Raw genomic sequence first — 22,636 nt, forward strand, 5'->3', positions numbered from 1 at the left:
CGTTCACCTCTACCACAGTGCAAAATCAGTGAAACAACGATACCGTTCACCTCTACCACAGTGCAAAATCAGTGAAACAACGATACCGTTCACCTCTACCACAGTGCAAAATCAGTAAAACAACGATACCGTTCACCTCTACCACAGTGCAAAATCAGTGAAACAACGATACCGTTCACCTCTACCACAGTGCAAAATCAGTGAAACAACGATACCGTTCACCTCTACCACAGTGCATAATCAGTGAAACAACGATACCGTTCACCTCTACCACAGTGCAAAATCAGTGAAACAACGATACCGTTTACCTCTACCACAGTGCATAATCAGTAAAACAACGATACCGTTCACCTCTACCACAGTGCAAAATCAGTAAAACAACGATACCGTTCACCTCTACCACAGTGCAAAATCAGTAAAACAACGATACCGTTCACCTCTACCACAGTGCAAAATCAGTGAAACAACGATACCGTTCACCTCTACCACAGTGCATAATCAGTGAAACAACGATACCGTTTACCTCTACCACAGTGCAAAATCAGTGAAACAACGATACCATTCACCTCTACCACAGTGCAAAATCAGTGAAACAACGATACCGTTCACCTCTACCACAGTGCATAATCAGTGAAACAACGATACCGTTTACCTCTACCACAGTGCAAAATCAGTGAAACAACGATACCGTTTACCTCTACCACAGTGCAAATCGGGTCGTGGAAAACCATTTTCCTTTCTTTAACTTCGAAGTCCTAAGTCTTTCAAGTCCATAATATCAATTCAAATCAAGGCCATGAACCATAATATAATACCATCCAGTCGGAGGTGCAGAAAATAATTACAAAAGCTCTTTGCAAACTTCAAAAGCAACGGCGCACCAAAAAAAGCTGTTGAACGCAAGCTAAGGTTTCACAGGGACAAAGGAAAGTATTACATGGGTCAACGGACCAAAATGGAGGGTGGACCAGTTCTGTAATGAGTTTCATTTCTTCCCTCCAAGGTGGACAGTCGATGATTAGTCAGTTATAAAGCGCTGCCTCTGGGGAGAAGAGGCTGCTAACACCAGATTTATGGGCTCAGTTATCGCTTGTTCAGATGTAGACTGAGGAGGCGGCGGAGGCAGCAGCGCAGGCAAGGCCAAGTCACTTCAATGCACTGTGCTCTGCTGACCAAGGCCCTATGAACTCTCACATGACCAGAGAGAAGACAGAGCAAGGATGGGAGACCTTGGTAGACAGGGTCAGCAGGCAGAACCAGACTCCCGGTTTCCCCCAGCACAAGGTCACCTGTACTCAAAGAACAATTCTTTCAACTTCCTTAAAATGACAATCTGGGTGAAACACAGGGTAAGACCTTGAGTGTAAGGATGACTTTCTCCCCCACAGCTGAGGCCCATCTATAGGTTCAGGAAGAACACTGTTAGACTGAGACAATATCTTTCCTGTATCCTGACAAGTGGGAGTATCAAATGTATCAAGGCCATTTTCTCCCTCTCTCCAGTGGTCTTGGGCACCACCACCTCCTCAAGAGAACAGACGAGACAGGGAGTGAAGACGCACTAATACACCCCCCCCCCCCATCCCTTAACTGGAAAGGACACCCATGATTTCAGAACTACTCTCTCTTATGCACCTTCACTCAACACCAGCCCCCCCAAGCCACAGAGCCTATATGAGGTGCTTCTGCCTGGTTAAAAGCACAAGCTCCACAGCCATTACGGAGGAAGTGAATTATTAAGGTTCTCCAGCTAAACGATCTGTAGACCTAATGCACTGGGGCCATGTGTGACGTTGACAGCCGTCGGTCAGACGCCACCAACAGACAGCTGATCTGATCATGGACCAAACGCCACAGTGCCTGTGAAGTGTGAACAAAAGCCAGCTAGACACTGAGGTGTCCACCGACTGTACTGGGGACAGCTTAGATCAAAGCACAGACTTGAGTCTAGGGCGCCTCATTAGCAATGCATATGAGGAACAACATGCTTCTCGTTAAAGGCGGAGTGAGATTTCAAAAGGAAAATGTCTCCCTGTGCAGAAATTGAGATGCAGACAGTCCTGTTGTCTCCCAGTCTGGAAAGAGCCAAGTGATTGCATAATGCTCCGTCAGGCATGAGCGAGAGGAAGCGTTGTTCACACCTCAGTGTAGCTGTCAAACCTGTAATGCACTGCCCACTAGGCACAGCATAGCGCTCCTCCAACAGGACAGACCGGATGGACCGGCGTGGCAGGGAGATGAGGGGAGAGAGTGAGGGCGGCGTGCCAGGGCGATGAGGGGAGAGAGTGAGGAAGCACAACCAGTTCCAAGGACAAAAACACACAGGTTTTTCTATTTCAAAACAGAAAATAGGTCTCGTAACCCTATGTAGCCCACACTACGGAGTGGGACCGCCAAAAGAAGTGCATCTTATTCTCAACCGTTCTCCCTCCGAGGGACCCTCCACTCGGATCATTTTCTCCCCAGGTACTCAGTGAAGTACACTTCAAAAATGCCTGCTTCCGTCGTAATAAGACCATTAGAGATTGAGAAAGCTGTGAACAAGACAATACATAATGCATCCCTAATGACAGAACGTTGGGTAAAAGCAGGCAGCACAGAAACTAAGTGATCACACACACACACACACAACTACCCTCCCTGGACAATGCAAATTTCACACTGCAAATAAAGGAACAATTTACAAAAATGAGCCTTGAAGCAGAGAATACAAATATTCTCAGTGCCTTTGGCTTCGACTGTAGACCCGTTTCCCCATTCAGCCAGAGACCACTGTGGGTTAGTTATTACCCATTGCTACCCTACTTTTCATCTGAGACAGTCTCTCTCTATGGGAGTCATTAACCGCGAGAGCGACGACATTGCAATGCTGCCTCAAGGTTAGAGCCACAGTAAGCAAACACTGACTGGGGATTTTAAACAAATGAAGTTATTGAACAACCAGCCACAAACTAGATTTCCTGGAAGATGACATTTGGGTCCATTTTCAACAGAAACACAAGACACTTCAGAGGATACAAATCATGCCTTAAATTAAACTGCATATTAAAAAGAGGAAGAGGTCCAATGAAAACTCCCTGGGGTCCAATAGATAAGAACAGATGTGTTGAATGGTCATCGATTTAGGAGGGAATGTCAGTGTAAAATAATGAGGGTCAGACCATAGGGCCAAATTCATTTTTACACCGTTACGTGATCGCAATAATCATCTCCAAAAACAGTGCGGCCGAGGCCAAGCTATATAAGGAAAGGCTAATGTAAGGGGAAAGTCAAATTGATGGAATTATCTTTGCCTCTTAGTCTAAGGACAAACTAGGCAGCTCAAAGCCAATAATGGAAGGCCGCAAAAGCAAAATTATAGAGGAAGTGCCAGGACGTCAAAGTTTGACAGTGGATTCCTGCTCGGTGAAAATGCATTAGCTACAACAGAGAGATGCGGATCAATAAAACAAACATGGAACACTCAATTGAGCCGAGACCCAACTGCTGGGAAATAAACAGTGCATTAGAGGATTGACTACAGCTCCCAACTTTACATTATTAGATTATGCTTTAAAGGAAATTAGGCACACATTGTTAAACAGGAAGAGGCTGGTACGGAGAGGAAAAATGCATGGTATTCAAGGTGGAGGCAACAGAATGCTGCATTCAGCCATTGCCAAACCCCGGACGAAGACATCACAGTCTGACGACACCGTGTCCTGTCTCTTTTCCGAGACCTAGAACGGGCAAAACATCTAGGAACTGACATCTAGGAACTGACATCTAGGAACTGACGAGTACCGAGTTCTGGTTTCTCTCAAAACATGAACTGGCAAGATAAACCACTGCAACCATGACAAAATTCAATTAGAATAGCTTCCATCATGTCTGGTTGGAATTTTGTTCACCTTTATAATGCCGATTACAATATAGGTGTACAATACAGTACATTCTCTAAAGACACCTCCATCATGTGCAGCAACACCCTCCCCCCTACCTTCCTGAAAACCCATCTCTGCTTGGCAGCCGGCCACCACCACACTGCAACACACAGGGGTGAGCTACTCCTGGAGAACCAGCAGACAACAGTGGCATGGTGCATATCACAGCCATACTGCAATCCACAAAGCCAACAGCAACCTGGGTGTCCAGGTGAAGGGGCAGGCAAGCCCTCTTCGAGCCAAACTGACAACACACACAAAAACAATCCACACAGGCACACAGTTACCCGGATACACAAAAACAATCCACACAGGCACACAGTTACCCGGATACACAAAAACAATACAGGCACAGTTACCCGGATACACAAAAACAATACAGGCACAGTTACCCGGATACACAAAAACAATACAGGCACAGTTACCCGGATACACAAAAACAATACAGGCACAGTTACCCGGATACACAAAAACAATCCACACAGGCACACAGTTACCCGGATACACAAAAACAATACACACAGGCACACAGTTACCCGGATACACAAAAACAATCCACACAGGCACACAGTTACCCGGATACACAAAAACAATACAGGCACAGTTACCCGGATACACAAAAGCAATACAGGCACAGTTACCCGGATACACAAAAACAATACAGGCAAAGTTACCCGGATACACAAAAACAATACAGGCACAGTTACCCGGATACACAAAAACAATCCACACAGGCACAGTTACCCGGATACACAAAAACAATCCACACAGGCACACAGTTACCCGGATACACAAAAACAATACACACAGGCACACAGTTACCCGGATACACAAAAACAATACAGGCACAGTTACCCGGCTACACAAAAACAATACAGGCAAAGTTACCCGGATACACAAAAACAATACAGGCACAGTTACCCGGATACACAAAAACAATCCACACAGGCACAGTTACCCGGATACACAAAAACAATCCACACAGGCACAGTTACCCGGCTACACAAAAACAATCCACACAGGCACACAGTTACCCGGATACACAAAAACAATCCACACAGGCACACAGTTACCCGGATACACAAAAACAATCCACACAGGCACACAGTTACCCGGATACACAAAAACAATACAGGCACAGTTACCCGGATACACAAAAGCAATACAGGCACAGTTACCCGGATACACAAAAACAATACAGGCACAGTTACCCGGATACACAAAAACAATACAGGCACAGTTACCCGGATACACAAAAAAAAAAAATTTGCACTGGAGGAGATACTTTAAATGATACATCAACTGGCCAGAGAAAGAAAAGGGCTTGCTGCTTTCGAGGCCTGAATCTCCAAGTGAAATTGACAGACAAGGCTGGTTGGTGGGTGCTGGGTTGCTCAACTCAGGTGAATAGAGGAAGCAGAAGCAATGAGCACCTGAACATAATCTCAAAGGGGATACTGGCTGTTGTCACTTGGTATCTGTGAGTGAGTGAACACGACAAGTGGCTTGTGGAGCTCGGGGCAGAGTGGGCCCTGATATCATGATGTACGCTAACAAAATAAATGCCTGTGACTGCAGGTGCTGTCGAGGTCAGCTCGGTCAAAACATATTCTGTGGGAACAGAGGGCGTCTCTGAATTTGTGTTTGCATACCACATGCCTGGACACGGCAAATCTGATTTTGCAGTCAAATGAGCAAAGCAGTGTGGATGCGAGTTGAGGGTCTGTTGGAAGAAATTCAAAAGGAGACATCATACAGCTGGTCCTCCCTTGTAAAATGAAGTCCTAAGCTTGTTGCTGTATGAGCCTCATAAGGAAATCTCCTACTTACTAGTTTCATGAGGTGTGAAGTGCAGGGCATGGAGAGAGGGAACACTGGAGACTACAGTACCTCTTCATGCCCTGCACGTGCACCAACGAGTCAACGACACCTGATTTTGACTACTCTGAGGGCAAATGTAGCAACGCAGGGCCATATTATTTCAAATCAGAGCATCCGTTTCAAATAGTTCTCCAGGCAGAAGTGAAAATGAAGTAGATTAAAGGGGCAACTTCCCCATAAACTGGGAACTGGAGAGCCGTAAGCTCCAGTACAGTAGCGCCACTGATAACACGACAGGCAATATCAACAAAAAACATAGGCCTGTTTGTGTGTGGGGAGGAGGGGGGGGCGTCTGAATTGTCAGGGACCTCAAGATATGATTTTATCACAATACTTACTTGGTCTCAGCCACAGGAGCACACAGGGAAACCCCAGTAGGAACCAGATAGAAACGATGCAATAAGCACACATCAAGGGACCAACCAACAACAGCCAAGAGCACACAAACGGACTGAACTGTGTTCGTCAACAATATATTTTGGGAACACAAGAAGCTTATCGATTTCAATGCTCCAGATGTGATGCCAACAGACATTCATCAAGAAAATCAGGATGACCAACAGCTAAAACTGCTATATAAAGCTAATCTGCTAGTTAACAGTGAGCGCATAGCAGACCACATACAAAACACCAATGCAGTTTGTCACTGCAGTGCTAGTGCTGGCACTCTCCTCTCTCCCTCCATCTTGTCTGCTTGCGCTCTTATTAACACAGTTACAATCTCACATTCACCTAGTCACAGAACCTACCAGCTGCAGTCAATGGTTCCCACCAGTGACTGCAGTCGACTTCAAACTTCACATCTAAAATTAGCCAACAGTTCAGACTGTCGTGACTTTAAGAGACATCGTACCATCATGACAGTATGGTGGCACCTCTATCACTGGTTCACTAGGACCCATTGTAGTTCTCAAAGCGCTCCTGACTGCCATTCACAGACAGTGCCGAGTAGCACCATAGTTTATTAATAGGACAACAGCAACTTGAATTGAGGACTGGTTAGTCCTAAGGAGCTACTGTTGAATGGGAAAGGCCCATTGTTCCAGTAACAGACAGTGTTCCGTACCATTCGTGTACTGTGGACTGGCCTGCATTACACTTGGGAGGGGGAGACAGCGTGTTAATTTGGGATCCATCTGGAGCTGAATACAGTAGGCTAGTAAAGCAAGCTATTGACAGAAGTGCTAAGTGACGATTTTGGGAATGTTTTTCCAAGACCAGAGACGTCCACGTTGAGAGATGAAGGCCCTAACAGGTGTCCGCGTTGAGAGAAGAAGGCCCTAACAGGTGTCCGCGTTGAGAGATGAAGGCCCTAACAGGTGTCCGCGTTGTGAGATGAAGGCCCTAACAGGTGTCCGCGTTGAGAGATGAAGGCCCTAACAGGTGTCCGCGTTGTGAGATGAAGGCCCTAACAGGTGTCCGCGTTGAGAGATGAAGGCCCTAACAGGTGTCCGCGTTGTGAGATGAAGGCCCTAACAGGTGTCCGCGTTGAGAGATGAAGGCCCTAACAGGTGTCCGCGTTGAGAGATGAAGGCCCTAACAGGTGTCCGCGTTGTGAGATGAAGGCCCTAACAGGTGTCCGCGTTGAGAGATGAAGGCCCTAACAGGTGTCCGCGTTGTGAGATGAAGGCCCTAACAGGTGTCCGCGTTGAGAGATGAAGGCCCTAACAGGTGTCCGCGTTGTGAGATGAAGGCCCTAACAGGTGTCCGCGTTGTGAGATGAAGGCCCTAACAGGTGTCCGCGTTGAGAGATGAAGGCCCTAACAGGTGTCCGCGTTGAGAGATGAAGGCCCTAACAGGAGGCCATACTCAAGAAATGCTTTTTCTTGATTCATTCATCATTCACTGTCCATACAGGGTATGAATACAAATGAGACGCTGCGTAATTCAAGTTCCACTGTGTAAAAGCAATGCAGTCTCCAGCCTCGGGCATCGCCTAAGATGAGCACGTCATGATAAAACTGCACACTGAGGGTTGTGAAAATGTTTACTACTTGCAGAAAAACTGTGGGAAGGTGTTAAAATGTTTTAAAAAAAACAGGAAATGCATAAGCGTTTTTTGAACAATGCTGAACAAAGCCTGTGGTCGCCCTGTCTGCAATGGGACTTATTGTTCCTCAAAAACATGTCCAAGAGTGTCACAGCAAAAAGAACAAGGAACATATAGCCACTTACAAAAGACAAACACACTGTAGGTGAAAGTGGGAAAACTTACTGTAGCTTGAGATGCAAAACCAAGATTTGGTGTATTTTAGCACAGTGAATGCATTGAGTCAATCCTTGAGTCAATATCTAGGGCTCCATGGAAATCGAATTTGCATAATAAACAAAAAAACAAAATCTGTCTGTTTAAGATGGGCTGAGTCTCAATCCACCTCATGCGCCAAATGGCGGCCTTCCGCATCTGTGGTGAAAGGTGGCAGAGACCACAACGGTGTTTGTCAGACCGTGAGAAATCTCAAAAATCGGGCTTCTCACAAAAATGTCTGTGGCATCCGAATGGTTTGGCCTACAACACTAATATGACCACTCTATGGAAAGGTGACTCACCTAGGGCTGTTGCGGGGACCGTATCACCGCCGGTCACGAGTCATGAAGGCAGTCAAATTCCATGTGACCGTTTAGTCACTAATTAAGCTTCTCCAAGCTCTGATGCTGCTGCTGGTGGTGGTCATTAGTAGCCTACCAACGTTGCTAACTGCCTGGTACTCAGCACTCTATTGTTACTCTAATCACTCAGTGCAAATGCCTTCGAAAATCTAATCAAACACTTCATGAGAGCCCATTTCTATAGGCTATGCAATTGCAGGATAAAACAGAGTGATGGCCTCTACTAAAAACAGCATAACATCAGCATTCTATAGGTTAGGCCTACTATATTTATTTCTCAACTTTCCTAATATTAAGCACATTTATCTTTACAACAAGAGTATATATAACCTGGCATGAAAATGAACCACGGAAAAAGCGTCCTCCATTTGCTATTTAAGTGCATAGATGTATATTTTTCCCGCTGCCCCGATAAAGGGGAATTCGATTATTTAGTATATGTAAAGACAAGATTAGCCTATCACTTATATATAACCACTTGTGAACGATACCCAGCATAAGAAGCAATGCCTTTTTATTTCATTTTAGAGTCTCACGAACATGTTGGTGGTTTTGATCTACGATCCCCACAAGTGTCACAATGTCTGATGTCGGTACCGCCGATCTGCCAACTTCTGACTGTAGCGTCCGAACAGTTTGAGCTACACACTAATACGACCCCCTCTATGGAAAGGTGTGTATCTCAAGAACATGTACAAGCCTCAAGTCTCAACCTGCAGGCAGCCCTGTGTCTGTTTTTTTAAATTAAGTATACCAAACATTCAGAACATTAGACACAGAGTGGCGGGGGGTGGTTCGAGCAGCACCAAGACAACGACTGGTTCAGGTGCCGGTAGTACTGCTGCTGTACGTAGATCCCTTCTCGTTTGCATACGAGTACTGTATGGCTGTGACTAAACTAATCTGGACTTAGCGTGCTACGCACTGGCTTTCATCCCGTCGCCACGTCAGGCGCAGGGAGCCATCCGATATGGCGGGAGGAGCTTCAAATCTTTTAATATTTTTTTATCGAATAATCTGCATCTCAGCTGCAGCACTTCTGATGTCATCTTTCATAATTCAAGATACTGACTAATTGCCATTCAAACATCTATGAGGCTGCAGGCAAGGATTGGTGTGAATGGGGCCACTCCTTCCTTCCCTCCCAGTCATTCGTGACCTGGGTTAAGAGTCTCATTTTTCTACCCGTTGCCGGGTGCTGCCGGCAACCCTGGCGTAAGTGTTTGTTCTGAGGTAATCGTCGTACTGTTGTTTAACTGGGGGGGGGCTTCCAACAATGCGTGTCAACCGACACTCAAACCCATGTGAAGAGGTCGCCGTTTCTCTCGTGTCAGTGACTATGGTTAAAAACTGGGATGGCAAAACATTGGTTCTTTGATTACCCTACCCTCCCCGTCTCTCTGACTCAGACAAAAACATAACCACACCTCAACATTCTCTTCAAAGCTCACTGCGAACGCTCTTTGGGTAATGCCGGCGATGGAGCGCAACAGGGATTCTCTGGTTGTTCTTTATAAATATATGGATGACGAGAACGCATTTTAAGTGCTGCTAGCGAAGCAACGATACGCAGGCCAGAAGAGGAGGAGCGTGGTGAGAATTTTAAATAAATCAAGTGGATTGAATTATTTAGAAGTACAAACTGAGAATTCAACCTTGCTTTTAGACGTGAGATGGAACACCGCCACAAAAAGCAACGGTGCACCCGTGGCACCCTTATTTAACACCAGATCACCTCTCCCCATCGCCCTCAGCCCCTGAAAGCCTGTCCATTAGGTGCAGTGAGAGGAGTGCAGGGGTTACAACAGGTAAACCTACTGTATGCCCCTCCATATCCTCAGGTTCAGTCACGCAGGGCCAGGCTCTGTGCTCCATCAGCCTGTCCAAAACCCTGCTACCGTTTATCCCCCGCCTCCCCATGCTAAATTTATTTATTGTCCTGCTGTGTGGTGCAGATGAGCTCCAGCGGCTGAGTTTTCATTATTGGGTGGAGAGGGGAGCGTGGAGAAAAGAGAAAAGTCCAGAGTAAGCATTTCTGTCCGCCAGCCAGTCCGGGGCGCAAGACTGATGGCGGCAAAACGGAGCACAGCTCTAATCAATACGCAGCTCTCCTGATTGAAAAAGGCCACCCAGACCTTGTAAGGACTGTGGCCTCTATGCGCTCTTACCCTCTCAGAGAACTCAACCCCCAAAAAAATCCCAAGGAGCACCCCAGTCTGTACAGCCAGGTCTCACTCATCACTTGACAAAACTACCCCCATCTCTTCCCCAATAGGTGTTTAGGATCATAAGTAAGGATCTGGGGCCTCTCTATGGTTAGTCACAGTGTAGACTGTGATACTTCAAAACAACCAATGAACGCACCAGCTGAAACAAAACACCATCGCTCTCAGAAGAAGCAGAAGTGAGAAGCTACGGTCCAGCTGAAACAAAACACCATCGCTATCAGTAGAAGCCGAACTGAGAAGCTACGGTCCAGCTGAAACAAAACACCATCGCTCTCAGAAGAAGCAGAACTGAGAAGCTACGGTCCAGCTGAAACAAAACACCATCGCTATCAGTAGAAGCCAAACTGAGAAGCTACGGTCCAGCTGAAACAAAACACCATCGCTCTCAGAAGAAGCAGAACTGAGAAGCTACGGTCCAGCTGAAACAAAACACCATCGCTAACAGTAGAAGCCAAACTGAGAAGCTACGGTCCAGCTGAAACAAAACACCATCGCTATCAGTAGAAGCCAAACTGAGAAGCTACGGTCCAGCTGAAACAAAACACCATCGCTATCAGTAGAAGCCGAACTGAGAAGCTACGGTCCAGCTGAAACAAAACACCATCGCTATCAGTAGAAGCCGAACTGAGAAGCTCATCTTACACACAAGAGACTGGCTGTCAGGCCACAGAAGTCAACAATGTTTGTTTAGGTGGGAGGGGAATTGGATCAGGAGAGAATCCTTGTGTGTGTTGACTGTGGACTGCCGCGGCGCGAGGCTCTTCTCTCTAGATCGACCTGAGAATCAGGTTCACAGCGTCTCGAGGATCCAGAACTGTTTAACATGCACACCTGCAAAGCCCTGATACGAGACAACATCCCCCGCAAGGGGAGGGCCTGCTTATTAGCGCTGAGGTCACAGCAGAGTAGAGGCTGGGCGATATATTGAATTAATACAAAATTTATGTTTCAGTGAATTTAAAAAATAATTTACATTAAGGTCCGCATGTTGTCTTTTTTGAAGCCTGCAAAGCCCTGATACGAGACAACATCCCCTGCCAGGCAAGGTCCTGCTTGTTATTTTTAGTATTACATTGTTATCGATTACTGTATTGTTTGGTTAGATCTTGCAAGAAAGACATTTCACTGTACTTGTGCATGTGACATTACAACTTGAACGCCCTCAGAGGGTGCAGCCAACCCTGCTGAAAACACCCCAAGACTGCAGCAGCTCATTCAATTAGATGGACCTCACATCGCAACAGAGAAATAGAGAGAGAGGAGGCAGGGAGAACAACAATCCTGAAATGCTCAGCCCCTCAAACATTTGCGGTCCTTTTTTGATCAGAGCCACAGTGAGCCCCACAGTGAGCCCCACAGTGAGCCCCACAGTGAGCCCCACAGTGAGCCCCACAGTGAGCCCCACAGTGAGCCCCACAGTGAGCCCCACAGTGAGCCCCACAGTGAGCCCCACAGTGTCCACCTTTAGATCTGTCCGGGGCTGGACTTCAAACGACTGACTGCGTCACCATCATGATCCCTTAAGGCATGCACACATTGCACTGAACGCAGATGTAGTGTTCGTCTGCCGATCGTTCAGTATGCTGTGTTTCAAGGGCCACCGGTTGAAGACGTCTGACATGCGATCCTACATGTAAAATTGGTACGCACTCAGTTCGCAAATTACGTTCAGAGGTGCCAAGTACTCTCAGCCAGCAAACTCTACTGGTGTGTCAAAGCCAAAGTTGTCGCCATTTTCTATTTTGACAAAATATTGAAAATCATCATACTGTATCTAAGGCAGAAAGTATTACAAGTTCAAATAATGCAGATTCTCTCCAGAATAAAAAAGGCACTTAATTTCATAGGCTAATTGCTAGAAGTGTGTTTAATGAGTATAAACTGAAATGAGACAGAGCGCAGGAAGGATAATGGCTTTAGAATGCACCATTGAGACAAAACAGCTGGATCTTAAACCTGCACATTATCCTGAACTCACTTCTCATGTGCTGTCCTTTGAAGTGCTTGTACAGATAAACAGCAAAACAAATGTCCTCATGTAAGCCATGTACTTGAACTGAGTGACCGGACTGCATGGACAGAATGCAGACAGAAACATTAGCATTGTCCACTCCAGTTACCCAGGAGGAGGTTAGGAGGACTGGCTACCAAGGAACAGGAAAGGTAGCTACAGTACTAGGGAACAGAGACTGGGCGATGGAATGCCTTGATGTGTCCATGCTCTTCCCTTTGAGGCAAGGAAGGGGTTTCCAAATTGATTACTATCACATTTCCTCCAGGCTTCACCTCTTCACAGATCTAGCTGCTACCTTCAATGGCTTGAGAGAACATGAAAGGCAGCTCTGGGATTCTGCATTCCTGTCAGAGCATTACAACCTCTGGAGCTTCCGCCTGACGTAAAGCACAGCACCACTCGTTCTGTTCCCACAGCCATCTTTTATTAATTTGTGAAGACACTGGGCTTTAGCGCATCATATAGGCAAGTCAAGTGAAGCTCCCGATTCCTCCTCAGATTGAGTGTCCCTCCGTATCTCGTATCTCCCTCCCTCCTGTAAAGTACCACGACCCACCTCCCTCCCCCTCCGAGCAAATGCGAGGGTGGTGTGAATTACAAGGCAGAAAGCCAGAGCTCGAGATTAGAGCACAATGTGCATCAATGAAAGTGTGGCTGGCTGCTACACACAAAATGTTATTTACAGCTCACACAAAAAATAAATTACAGGAGCAAACAGCTCAGGAGGCAGAATTATACGCTGACCTGGCAACACTTAAAGGGAAGCTGGAAAAGGGTCAGGCTGCATAATTATTATATTGCTTTTCCTCCTCCTCCACCACCAGTATCTAAGCAGCTCACATTGACTCTGGGGATAAAACCTAATAGTGACAACAGGTTATTGGAGGACTATAAAAAGGAAGTAGAGCGTTCTTTAACAGGGACTTGTGACTGTGCACGTGAATAAAGGGCTTGATCCATGCTCCCTTCTTTGATGACCATCAACCACCAACGATTTAAAGACTATAAAACTTGTATTGAGCAGAATTAAACGTATGGTTTAAATTTGCTGACAACAGTGAAATTCAACCCAGACCGATACTGAGTAACTTTTAGTTCAACAGAAACCAATGATGATTTTACGAGGCTTCTTTAAAATACAGGACCATATGAAACAGGGTAACAGTCATTTCACCACTGAAAATTATCATTTAACATCACATTCAAGTGGAAAGGTAATGACAACCTGCTCTGAGATCAGTTGTTTAAACATGACCATCTGAGGAGACGGCGTTATCACAAAAGCTTGTAACGTTCTCCCCTAGGGTTGAATTACTGTCTACTCTCTGTCAAAAAGATCCATGTAAATGAGGAAACTTCGTAGTAATATGGTAGCCAATAAGCTACCGTTAACCTTTGGTAAAACTAGCCAGCATGCTTTCATGGGTAGCAAGAAGCATCACTCTGCTGACAGAGTATATTATCCTGATAATTGCAAAATAGCAAGAGGCGGTTGGCTAGCTATATTCTCGATTAGCTATATTCGGCTAACGTTAGCTGGCTATAGCTACCTACCAAACATGCCGCATAAACTTGAGTGCCAGGTGGCTGCCTAGCCATGTGTATTGCTGTCATACATACCAAACGGTTCAGTCTTCTCCGTAGCATATTTCAGTATTTTCTTCAGTCTTCTTTGGTGACTGGGGACACCAACGAACTAATAGTTTCAACCAACTTACTATAGGCTCTGTTTGAGCTTTTCTGATATGTAACTTCGCATGTATATTAGTTAATAACTAGCTCTCTATCCAGCTATGTTCTACCCTAGTAGTCCTTCTGGCTACATGGAATGCCGCAGCGATTCTAAATTGTTTCCATTTTGTTTGAATTCGAGCTCTTCTAACCATTCGCATTATACCTTTTAAATATGAATCGCGTTGCGGTGTTACTGTGCTAGTCGTGCTTCCCGGTGCACAACATTGAAATGATCCGCGACGTCCTGTAGTACTATGCGCTGTTGCTGTCTTCCCCAAATGAATCGTCGCATACAAATCAACTCGCCGCGCCGTGTGGCCGACATACAAAAAGTAAGTTCAATGTTGATTCGTACACACGTCGGACTCGCTTACTACCGCCCCCTTGTCCTCTTTTAGCCAAACCCTGTCAAACATTCTTTTTTTTACAACCCCCACAACCATCCCACGTTTTAAGGCCGGGTTCAAGTGCTAGTCTGAAATAGGAAACTTGGAAATGTCCGACTTCCAAACTGGTTGTAGTTATACACGTTCGCGTTCAACGAATAAGCAAGTCGGAAATATCAGAGTTTCCTAGTTCCTACTAGTATATGAACGCAGCCATAAGCCCTGCCCATTGAAGGTACGACGGCGAGGGGGTGTGCTGGGATTTGTAGTCATAAGTCTATTGGTGAACAATTTTAACTATTTCCTTTTCATAAAGTCTTATCTATCCTGTATCAGTGTCAACAGTAAAGATGACCCAAATATAATATCCAATAATCAGTTCAGTAGTCCCAGCACAAAGCAAAAAGTTGAGTTAAAGACGTTATATACAGAATATGAGCTATGATGCTTACCCCGAAAAGTATTGTAGACTGTGAAAAAAAATACGTCGTTTTTTTTAGTATCTGTACTTTACTTTACTGTTTGTATTTTAGACAACTTATACTTTTACTTCACTACATTCCTAAAGAAAATAATGTACTTTTAACTCATACATTTCGCCTGACACCCGAAAGTACTCATTATATTTTGAATGCTAAGCAGCACAGGGAAATGGTCCAATTCACTCACTTATCAAAAGATCATCCCTGGTCATCTCCACTGCCTCTGATCTGGCGGACTCATTAAACACGAATGCTTTATTTGTAATTCATGTCTGAGTATTGGAGTGGGCCCCTGGCTATCCATAAATAAATAAGAAATGGTGACTTCTGGTTTGCTTGAATGAATAAGAAATTATTTATACTTTTACATTTTTTATTTCAGCAACTACATTTACTTTTGATACTTAAGTATATTTAATACCAGAGACTTTTAGACTTTTACTCAAGTAGTATTTTACTGGGTGACTAACGGTTTACTTGAGTCATTTTCTATTAAGGTATCTTTACTTTTACTCAAATATGACAATTGAGTACTTTGTCCACCGCTGGCAGTTTGTGTAGACTGCTATACCTAATGTACTTGTGGGCTGCTGTTGATGAGCAGATCATGATGGTGAGCAGTGGTGTAAAGTACTTAAGTAAAAATACTTTTGAAGTACTACTTAAGTAGATTTTTGGAGTATCTGTACTTTACTTTACTATTTATATTTTTGACAACTTTTACTTTTACTTCACTATATTCCTAAAGAAAATACTGTATATTTTACTCCATACATTTTCCCTGACAACCAAAAGTACTCTTTACATTTGAAAGCTTAGCAGGACAGGAGAATTGTCATATTTTGACTCTGGCTTGGCAGACTCACTAAAAACAAATGCATCTTTTAATGTCTGAGTGTTGGAGTTTGCCCCTGGCTATACATACATTTTTAAAAAATAAGAAAATTGTGCCTTCTGCTTTGCTTAATATCAGGAATTTTCAATTATTTATAGTTTTACTTTTCATGCTTGGGTATATTTGAGCAATTACATTTACTTGATACTTAAGTATATTTTAAACCAAATACTTTTAGTATTTTACTCAAGTTGTATTTTACTGACTGACTCACTTTTACTTGAGTAACTTTCTATTACGGTATCTATACTTTTACTGAAGTATGAAAATTGGGTACTTTTTCCACCACTGATGTTGAGATCCATATGCTTGACTCTATCTCCTCCATGTGGCTTTATAGTGAACTGCAAACAGTTTTTCTCAAAAACTTGAAAGTGTTTATTGAAACAATTGAAAACAGAAAAAGCTTATATCCTATCTTCAATATCAACATAGTACATCTACAATGGAAGAGAAATGTATTTATATTTAATCGCAAGTGATCACAATGAAACACAAGGATAATAAAGTAGGTAGCTTCCATGAATGGGATGTTTATTTTCTATTTAACACATAGGCCTAAGTGTAGGATCCATTGATCAGTTGTCTTCCCTCATCTCATCTTCCTCTCAGGCCTAGAGGTTGAAAAAAAAGGGAGCTATCCTGGCATTTCACAGAGCTGGAATCACTGGTCCTCTTCCTGGACACCTTTGGCCCTTTAGGAGTGGGCCACAGGTCAGATAGGCCTAATGTGGGTCCCCCAGATATGGCATTTACATACCTCAAGTAGTCCACGTACTGCTCTAAGTCCACTCTGTTAAATAGCTTGCAACCACAGTGACAGTTGCATTGTTTCCTCCCATCTCTTTCACACAGCATCCAACTTCTCCTTCCTGTTCTTCTTTCTATCTCTCAGCCGGTGTCCGTTTCTGCCAACGTTCCATATACTTAGGGTGCGTTTGTAAATTCAATCTGGAGTGCCAGAGTGTGCTCAAATTGCCTTCTGGGTGTTCATAAATTGAGAGCATGGTCAGATTGTCCGTTCGTAAATTCGGAGCGTTTCGCTCTCAGAGCGTTCAGAGCGCACACTGGACGCTGTGGCCGAGGAGTAGGGTTGATCAGATTGTTCTGGTCTTACAAATGCAGTCAAGCACGCAAGCTAACTGGCTAACATTGGCTAGCTTGCTAGCTACTTTGAGACATAAATGAGAAAACACCTCACTCTGACCATTTTCCTCCCCTTAGCAGAGCTGGTTAGGCTGTTTTCACGTTATCTCGAGAGTTGGTGACTGCAACTGTGCAGCTGGCAACAATTTAATTAAGTTTTTTTGCCAACGTTTACTGTCACCAGCCATATTCAACAGGCGTTCGTAAATTCATAAATTATTCTGCTCTCTGGCACACTCAGATGAGAGTGGTCCGAAATCAGAGTAGATCACCAGAGTGAATTTACTAACGCACCCTTAGCCAGAGCCTGTAGCTATTCCTCTTCTACTTTCTTCATCTCAGCATTTGTCATCAGTCCCTTTAGAGCGCCAACATTCAGTATCCATTCCTGACACTCATCGTTAAGTTCAGCCTTATCCTTAGGCTGTGTACCAGTTAATTTACCAGTGCATGTACCACTTTCTGACAGTCAGTCAGTCAGTTCCTGTGCCTTCTTGCGAAGATCAGCCACTTGACATGCTACGTCCTCTTCTTGAGCCTTTGCCCCAGTTTGAGCAACGACCAGTTGCTGAACCCGTAACTTGACCGGTCTCTTAGCTAGTTTCCATTTTATTATCTTTCCGAGTTTCTTAGCCTCAGTCTGAATCTGTACCTGGGTTTGGGCTTGGGAAGAATAAACAGACCTCTCTCCCTGACCTCTCTCCCCGACCACTCTCCCCGACCTCTCTCCCCGACAACTCACCCCGACCTCTCTCCACCGACAACTCTCCCCGACCTCTCTGCCTGTCCTCTCTCCCTGACCTCTTGAACTGACTTGAGATTTAAACAAATTAGTAATCGTATTGTTAGCTTGAGTGCATTTACATAATTGGTACTCTTCTCTAATATCTCAATTTACAAATCCCTTTTTAATTCCTCCTCTTATCATTTTGTACACTAACAAAAGCAAGACTTGCTTGATCGACTTGGTGAGTAGGGTCAGGTAACATTCTACATTCATGTTACATTTCCAAGTCATCCACAGTTAGTCTAGAAGTTAATCTGAAGTCATTTCCGCCAGGTGTAGAAGATTCTGACAGTGTCTGTCTGTGTTTAGAGTGTTGAGAATTTCCACTGTTACCATGCCAACAGCACCACATGATGAAGTTCACTGAAGTGGCATCAAGGGTTGAAAAGTCTGAATATGTATATATATATATATATATATATATATTTTGTACAGTAACTTATAATCACCATGGCTGTTATGATCTCATGAGTATGTTCTGTCATCTAACCCAGGAGGTGATTATCACAGAACAGCCTGTTATGGCAGTAGTTCTAGGCTACTGCTGCCCATGTAGATACTTGATTAAATGACAGACAACTTCTGTTCTTCTGAGGCACACATGTCAATTTGTGGATATTTCCACATTATATACATAAAACATACTTTTAGAACTAGAACTAGAATTCTAATTCTGGTCCCACCTCCCTAACCGTGGGCGGATCATCATGGTGAGTTCTGTGTGCTTGACTTTATCTCCCTGTGTGGAACTGCAATTCATGTACTGTCTAATGTTTGCTTCTCATCGTCTGATCTAGGCCTATAGAGTTAGTGGTAGTTGAGTAAGCATCAAATTCATCCATGTGTGTACAAAGGAAGATTCTTTTAACATTAAGAACGATAATTAATAAAGTTTCTTGTCAATTAAAGTAACAGTCCAGTGAAAACCTCACTTTTAAAAGTTCATAAAGCCAAATAATGTTGTTGACTCACCCGAATCTCGTATTTGTAAAAACACATCAAACTTGTATCTCAAACAGGCATTTCAAAAATAAGGGGGAAAAAGTCAACTGGAAGTGTCAGTTCACGAGAAGACCTTTGACTGGGCTGAGCAGAGCAGGAGCTGCTCTCCCTTAGTGGTGTGAGGGCCAAGAGACCAGAAGACGCAGAACAGAGTACACGGTTTGGGCAGTAGGGTTTGAGCGTAGCCTGATGGTAGAGAGGGGAGGAGCAGGGTGACATGGGAGAACTTGGGACGGTTGAACACCATGCAGGATGCAGCATTCTGGATAAGTTGCAGGGGTTTGATGGCACAAGCGGGGTGCCCAGCCAAAAGCAAACATTTCACACATACATTTTATTCATTTAGCAGACACTCTTATCCAGAGCAATTTACAGTAGTGCAGCGTTTCCCAAACTCGGTCCCCAGGACCCCGAAGAGTGCACATTTTGATTTTTGCCCTAACACTAAAGAGATGATTCAAATGATCAACGCTTGATGATTAGTTGGTCATTTGAATCAGCTGTGTAGTGCTAGGACGAAAAACAAAACGTGCACCCCTTTGGGACTTGAGGACCGAGTTTGGGAAACGCTGCAGTAGTGAGTTCATTTTCGTGCTGCAACTTTCAATCATTGAATAATATTTCTGTATAACAAAAATAATAGGCATATGGATGAATGTATTCAACTTCTAGGCTATTCAACTTACCTCTTTGCCAAATATTCCATTATGCGTCAACACATTTATTCAACAATGTATATTTTCATGAGATACATTTATTCAATAGTGGTCAAATTATTCCAAAGGGTTCAATCTCATATTTCCTAGATCAAACACTACACCATTAGGTCAATCTAATAGAATCACAACCGCAATGGTTTTAGAGCACACAAATCAACAAGTTGTACGTATGTACGTACTGTATGTGTCAACATCATTTTGGGGCCTAAAATATCAAATGGAGTTTCGGTCATTCCAAATATCTCCACACGACGGCAGCGCAGTAAAGCCAATGGAACGGCTACTCGCTGGCGGCAGGCACGGCTATATATCCGTGGCCTCACATTATTGTCTCCATGGAACTGAATAAGTAGCCCAACTAATAATGTGCTCTGCTATCAAACTAGCTATCAAACTAGAAGAGCTTGAGAAAAAGTAGCAAATAATGTTTTGTCTCTTCACACTGTGTTCCATATGGTGTATGGCTGTAACCTAGATTATGTGTGTTATCAGGTTGCACAGCAGTTGATTGTTGTGTGTAGTGTATCAGTTTGAACAGCAGTTGATTGTTGTGTGTAGTGTATCAGGTTGAACAGTAGTTGATTGTTGTGTGTAGTGTATCAGGTTGAACAGCAGTTGATTGTTGTGTGTAGTATATCAGGTTGCACAGCAGTTGATTGTTGTGTGTAGTGTATCAGGTTGCACAGCAGTTGATTGTTGTGTGTAGTATATCAGGTTGAAAAGCAGTTGATTGTTGTGTGTAGTGTATCAGGTTGCACAGCAGTTGATTGTTGTGTGTAGTGTATCAGGTTGAAGAGCAGTTGATTGTTGTGTGTAGTGTATCAGGTTGAAGAGTAGTTGATTGTTGTGTGTAGTGTATCAGGTTGAAGAGCAGTTGATTGTTGTGTGTAGTGTATCAGGTTGCACAGCAGTTGATTGTTGTGTGTAGTATATCAGGTTGAAGAGCAGTTGATTGTTGTGTGTAGTGTATCAGGTTGAACAGCAGTTGATTGTTGTGTGTAGTGTATCAGGTTGAAGAGCAGTTGATTGTTGTGTGTAGTGTATCAGTTTGAACAGCAGTTGATTGTTGTGTGTAGTGTATCAGTTTGAACAGCAGTTGATTGTTGTGTGTAGTATATCAGGTTGAAAAGCAGTTGATTGTTGTGTGTAGTGTATCAGGTTGAAGAGCAGTTGATTGTTGTGTGTAGTGTATCAGTTTGAACAGCAGTTGATTGTTGTGTGTAGTGTATCAGGTTGAAGAGCAGTTGATTGTTGTGTGTAGTGTATCAGGTTGAAGAGTAGTTGATTGTTGTGTGTAGTGTATCAGGTTGAAGAGTAGTTGATTGTTGTGTGTAGTGTATCAGGTTGAAGAGCAGTTGATTGTTGTGTGTAGTGTATCAGGTTGCACAGCAGTTGATTGTTGTGTGTAGTATATCAGGTTGAAGAGCAGTTGATTGTTGTGTGTAGTGTATCAGGTTGAACAGCAGTTGATTGTTGTGTGTAGTGTATCAGGTTGAAGAGCAGTTGATTGTTGTGTGTAGTGTATCAGGTTGAACAGCAGTTGATTGTTGTGTGTAGTGTATCAGGTTGAAGAGCAGTTGATTGTTGTGTGTAGTATATCAGGTTGCACATTAAAACAACCCAGAAGCCTAAATGTGTTTCTTACTCTACAAATGTTACTAACCCGGCTATTGTTTATTCTGTTACTTAAACATTACTTTTGAATATTTTGCTTTCATAATGCTCTAACAATAAAGAGGGGGTGCTAATTTATGTTGCAATTTTTTTCTCCAACACACACTATATATACAAAAGTATGTCCTTCAAATTAGTGGAATTGGCTATTTCAGCCACACCAGTTGCTGACAGATGTATAAAATTGAGCACACAGCCATGCAATCTCCATAGGTTAACATTGGCAGTAGAATGGCCTTATTGAAGAGCTCAGTGACTTTTAATGTGGTGCCGTCATAGGATGCCACTTTTCCAAGTCAGTTCATCAAAGTTCTGCCCTGCTAGAGCTGCCCCGGTCAACTATAAGTGCTGTTATTGTGAAGTGGAAACGTCTAGGAGCAACAACGACTCAGCCACGAAGTGGTAGGCCACACAAGCTCACAGAACGGGCCAACCGAGTGCTGAACTGGTATCGCGTAAAAATCATCTGTCCTCGGTTGCAACACTCACTACCGAGTTCCAAACTGCCTCTGGAAGCAACGTCAGCGCAATAACTGTTTGTCGGGAGCTTCATGAAATGGGTTTCCATGGCCGAGCAGACGCAAACTAGCCTAAGATCACCATGTGCAATGCCAAGCGTCGGCTAGAGTGGTGTAAAGCTCGCCGTCATTGAACTCTGGAGCAATGGAGTGATGAATCACGCTTCACCATCTACTTTCCGAATGCATAGTGGCAACTGTAAAGTTTGGTGGAGGAGGAATAATGGTCTGGAGCTGTTTTTCATGGTTCTGGCTAGGCAACTTAGTTCCAGTGGAGGGAAATCTTAACGCTACAGCATACAATGACATTCTAGATGATTCTGTGCTTCCAACTTTGTAGTAACAGTTTGGGGAAGGCACTTTTTCAGGATAACAATGCCCCCGTGAACAAAGCAAGGTCCATACAGAAATGGTTTGTTGAGATAGGTGTGGAGCAACTTGACTGGCCTGCACAGGGCCCCGGCTTCAACTCCATCAAACACCTTTGGGATGAATTGGAACACCGACTGCGAGCCAGGCCTAATCTCTCAACATCAGTTCCCGAACTCACTAACACTCTTGTGGCTGAATGGAAGCAAGTCCCTGCTGCAATGTTCCAGCATCTAGTGGAAAGCCTTCCCAGAAGATGGGAGGTTGT

At 44.0% G+C, this 22,636-nt stretch overlaps 1 protein-coding gene and 1 long non-coding RNA gene across 5 annotated transcripts in view; one reads left to right on the top strand and one right to left on the bottom strand.

The window, feature by feature from the left end:
• LOC110504953 (phospholipid-transporting ATPase IG) overlaps nt 1–14,954 on the bottom strand; it is an 80,388-nt gene extending 65,434 nt beyond the window's left edge. For all 4 annotated transcript variants that reach the window (XR_016491635.1, XM_036969719.2, XM_036969718.2 and 1 more), the window contains exon 1: nt 14,277–14,954. Coding sequence is in view for 3 of the 4 variants with exons in the window: in XM_036969719.2 (XP_036825614.2) it covers nt 14,277–14,303 (27 nt within the window). In the remaining variant the exon portion in view is untranslated. The remainder of the gene's footprint in view (nt 1–14,276) is intronic.
• The window catches only part of LOC149971610 (uncharacterized), a 124,026-nt gene that overhangs the window by 43,864 nt on the left and 57,526 nt on the right, over nt 1–22,636 (top strand). The window lies entirely within an intron of this gene.

The sequence above is a fragment of the Oncorhynchus mykiss genome, chromosome 25, assembly GCF_057628025.1.
Source record: "Oncorhynchus mykiss isolate SJ-2025 chromosome 25, ASM5762802v1, whole genome shotgun sequence".
Taxonomy (NCBI): Eukaryota; Metazoa; Chordata; class Actinopteri; order Salmoniformes; family Salmonidae; genus Oncorhynchus; species Oncorhynchus mykiss.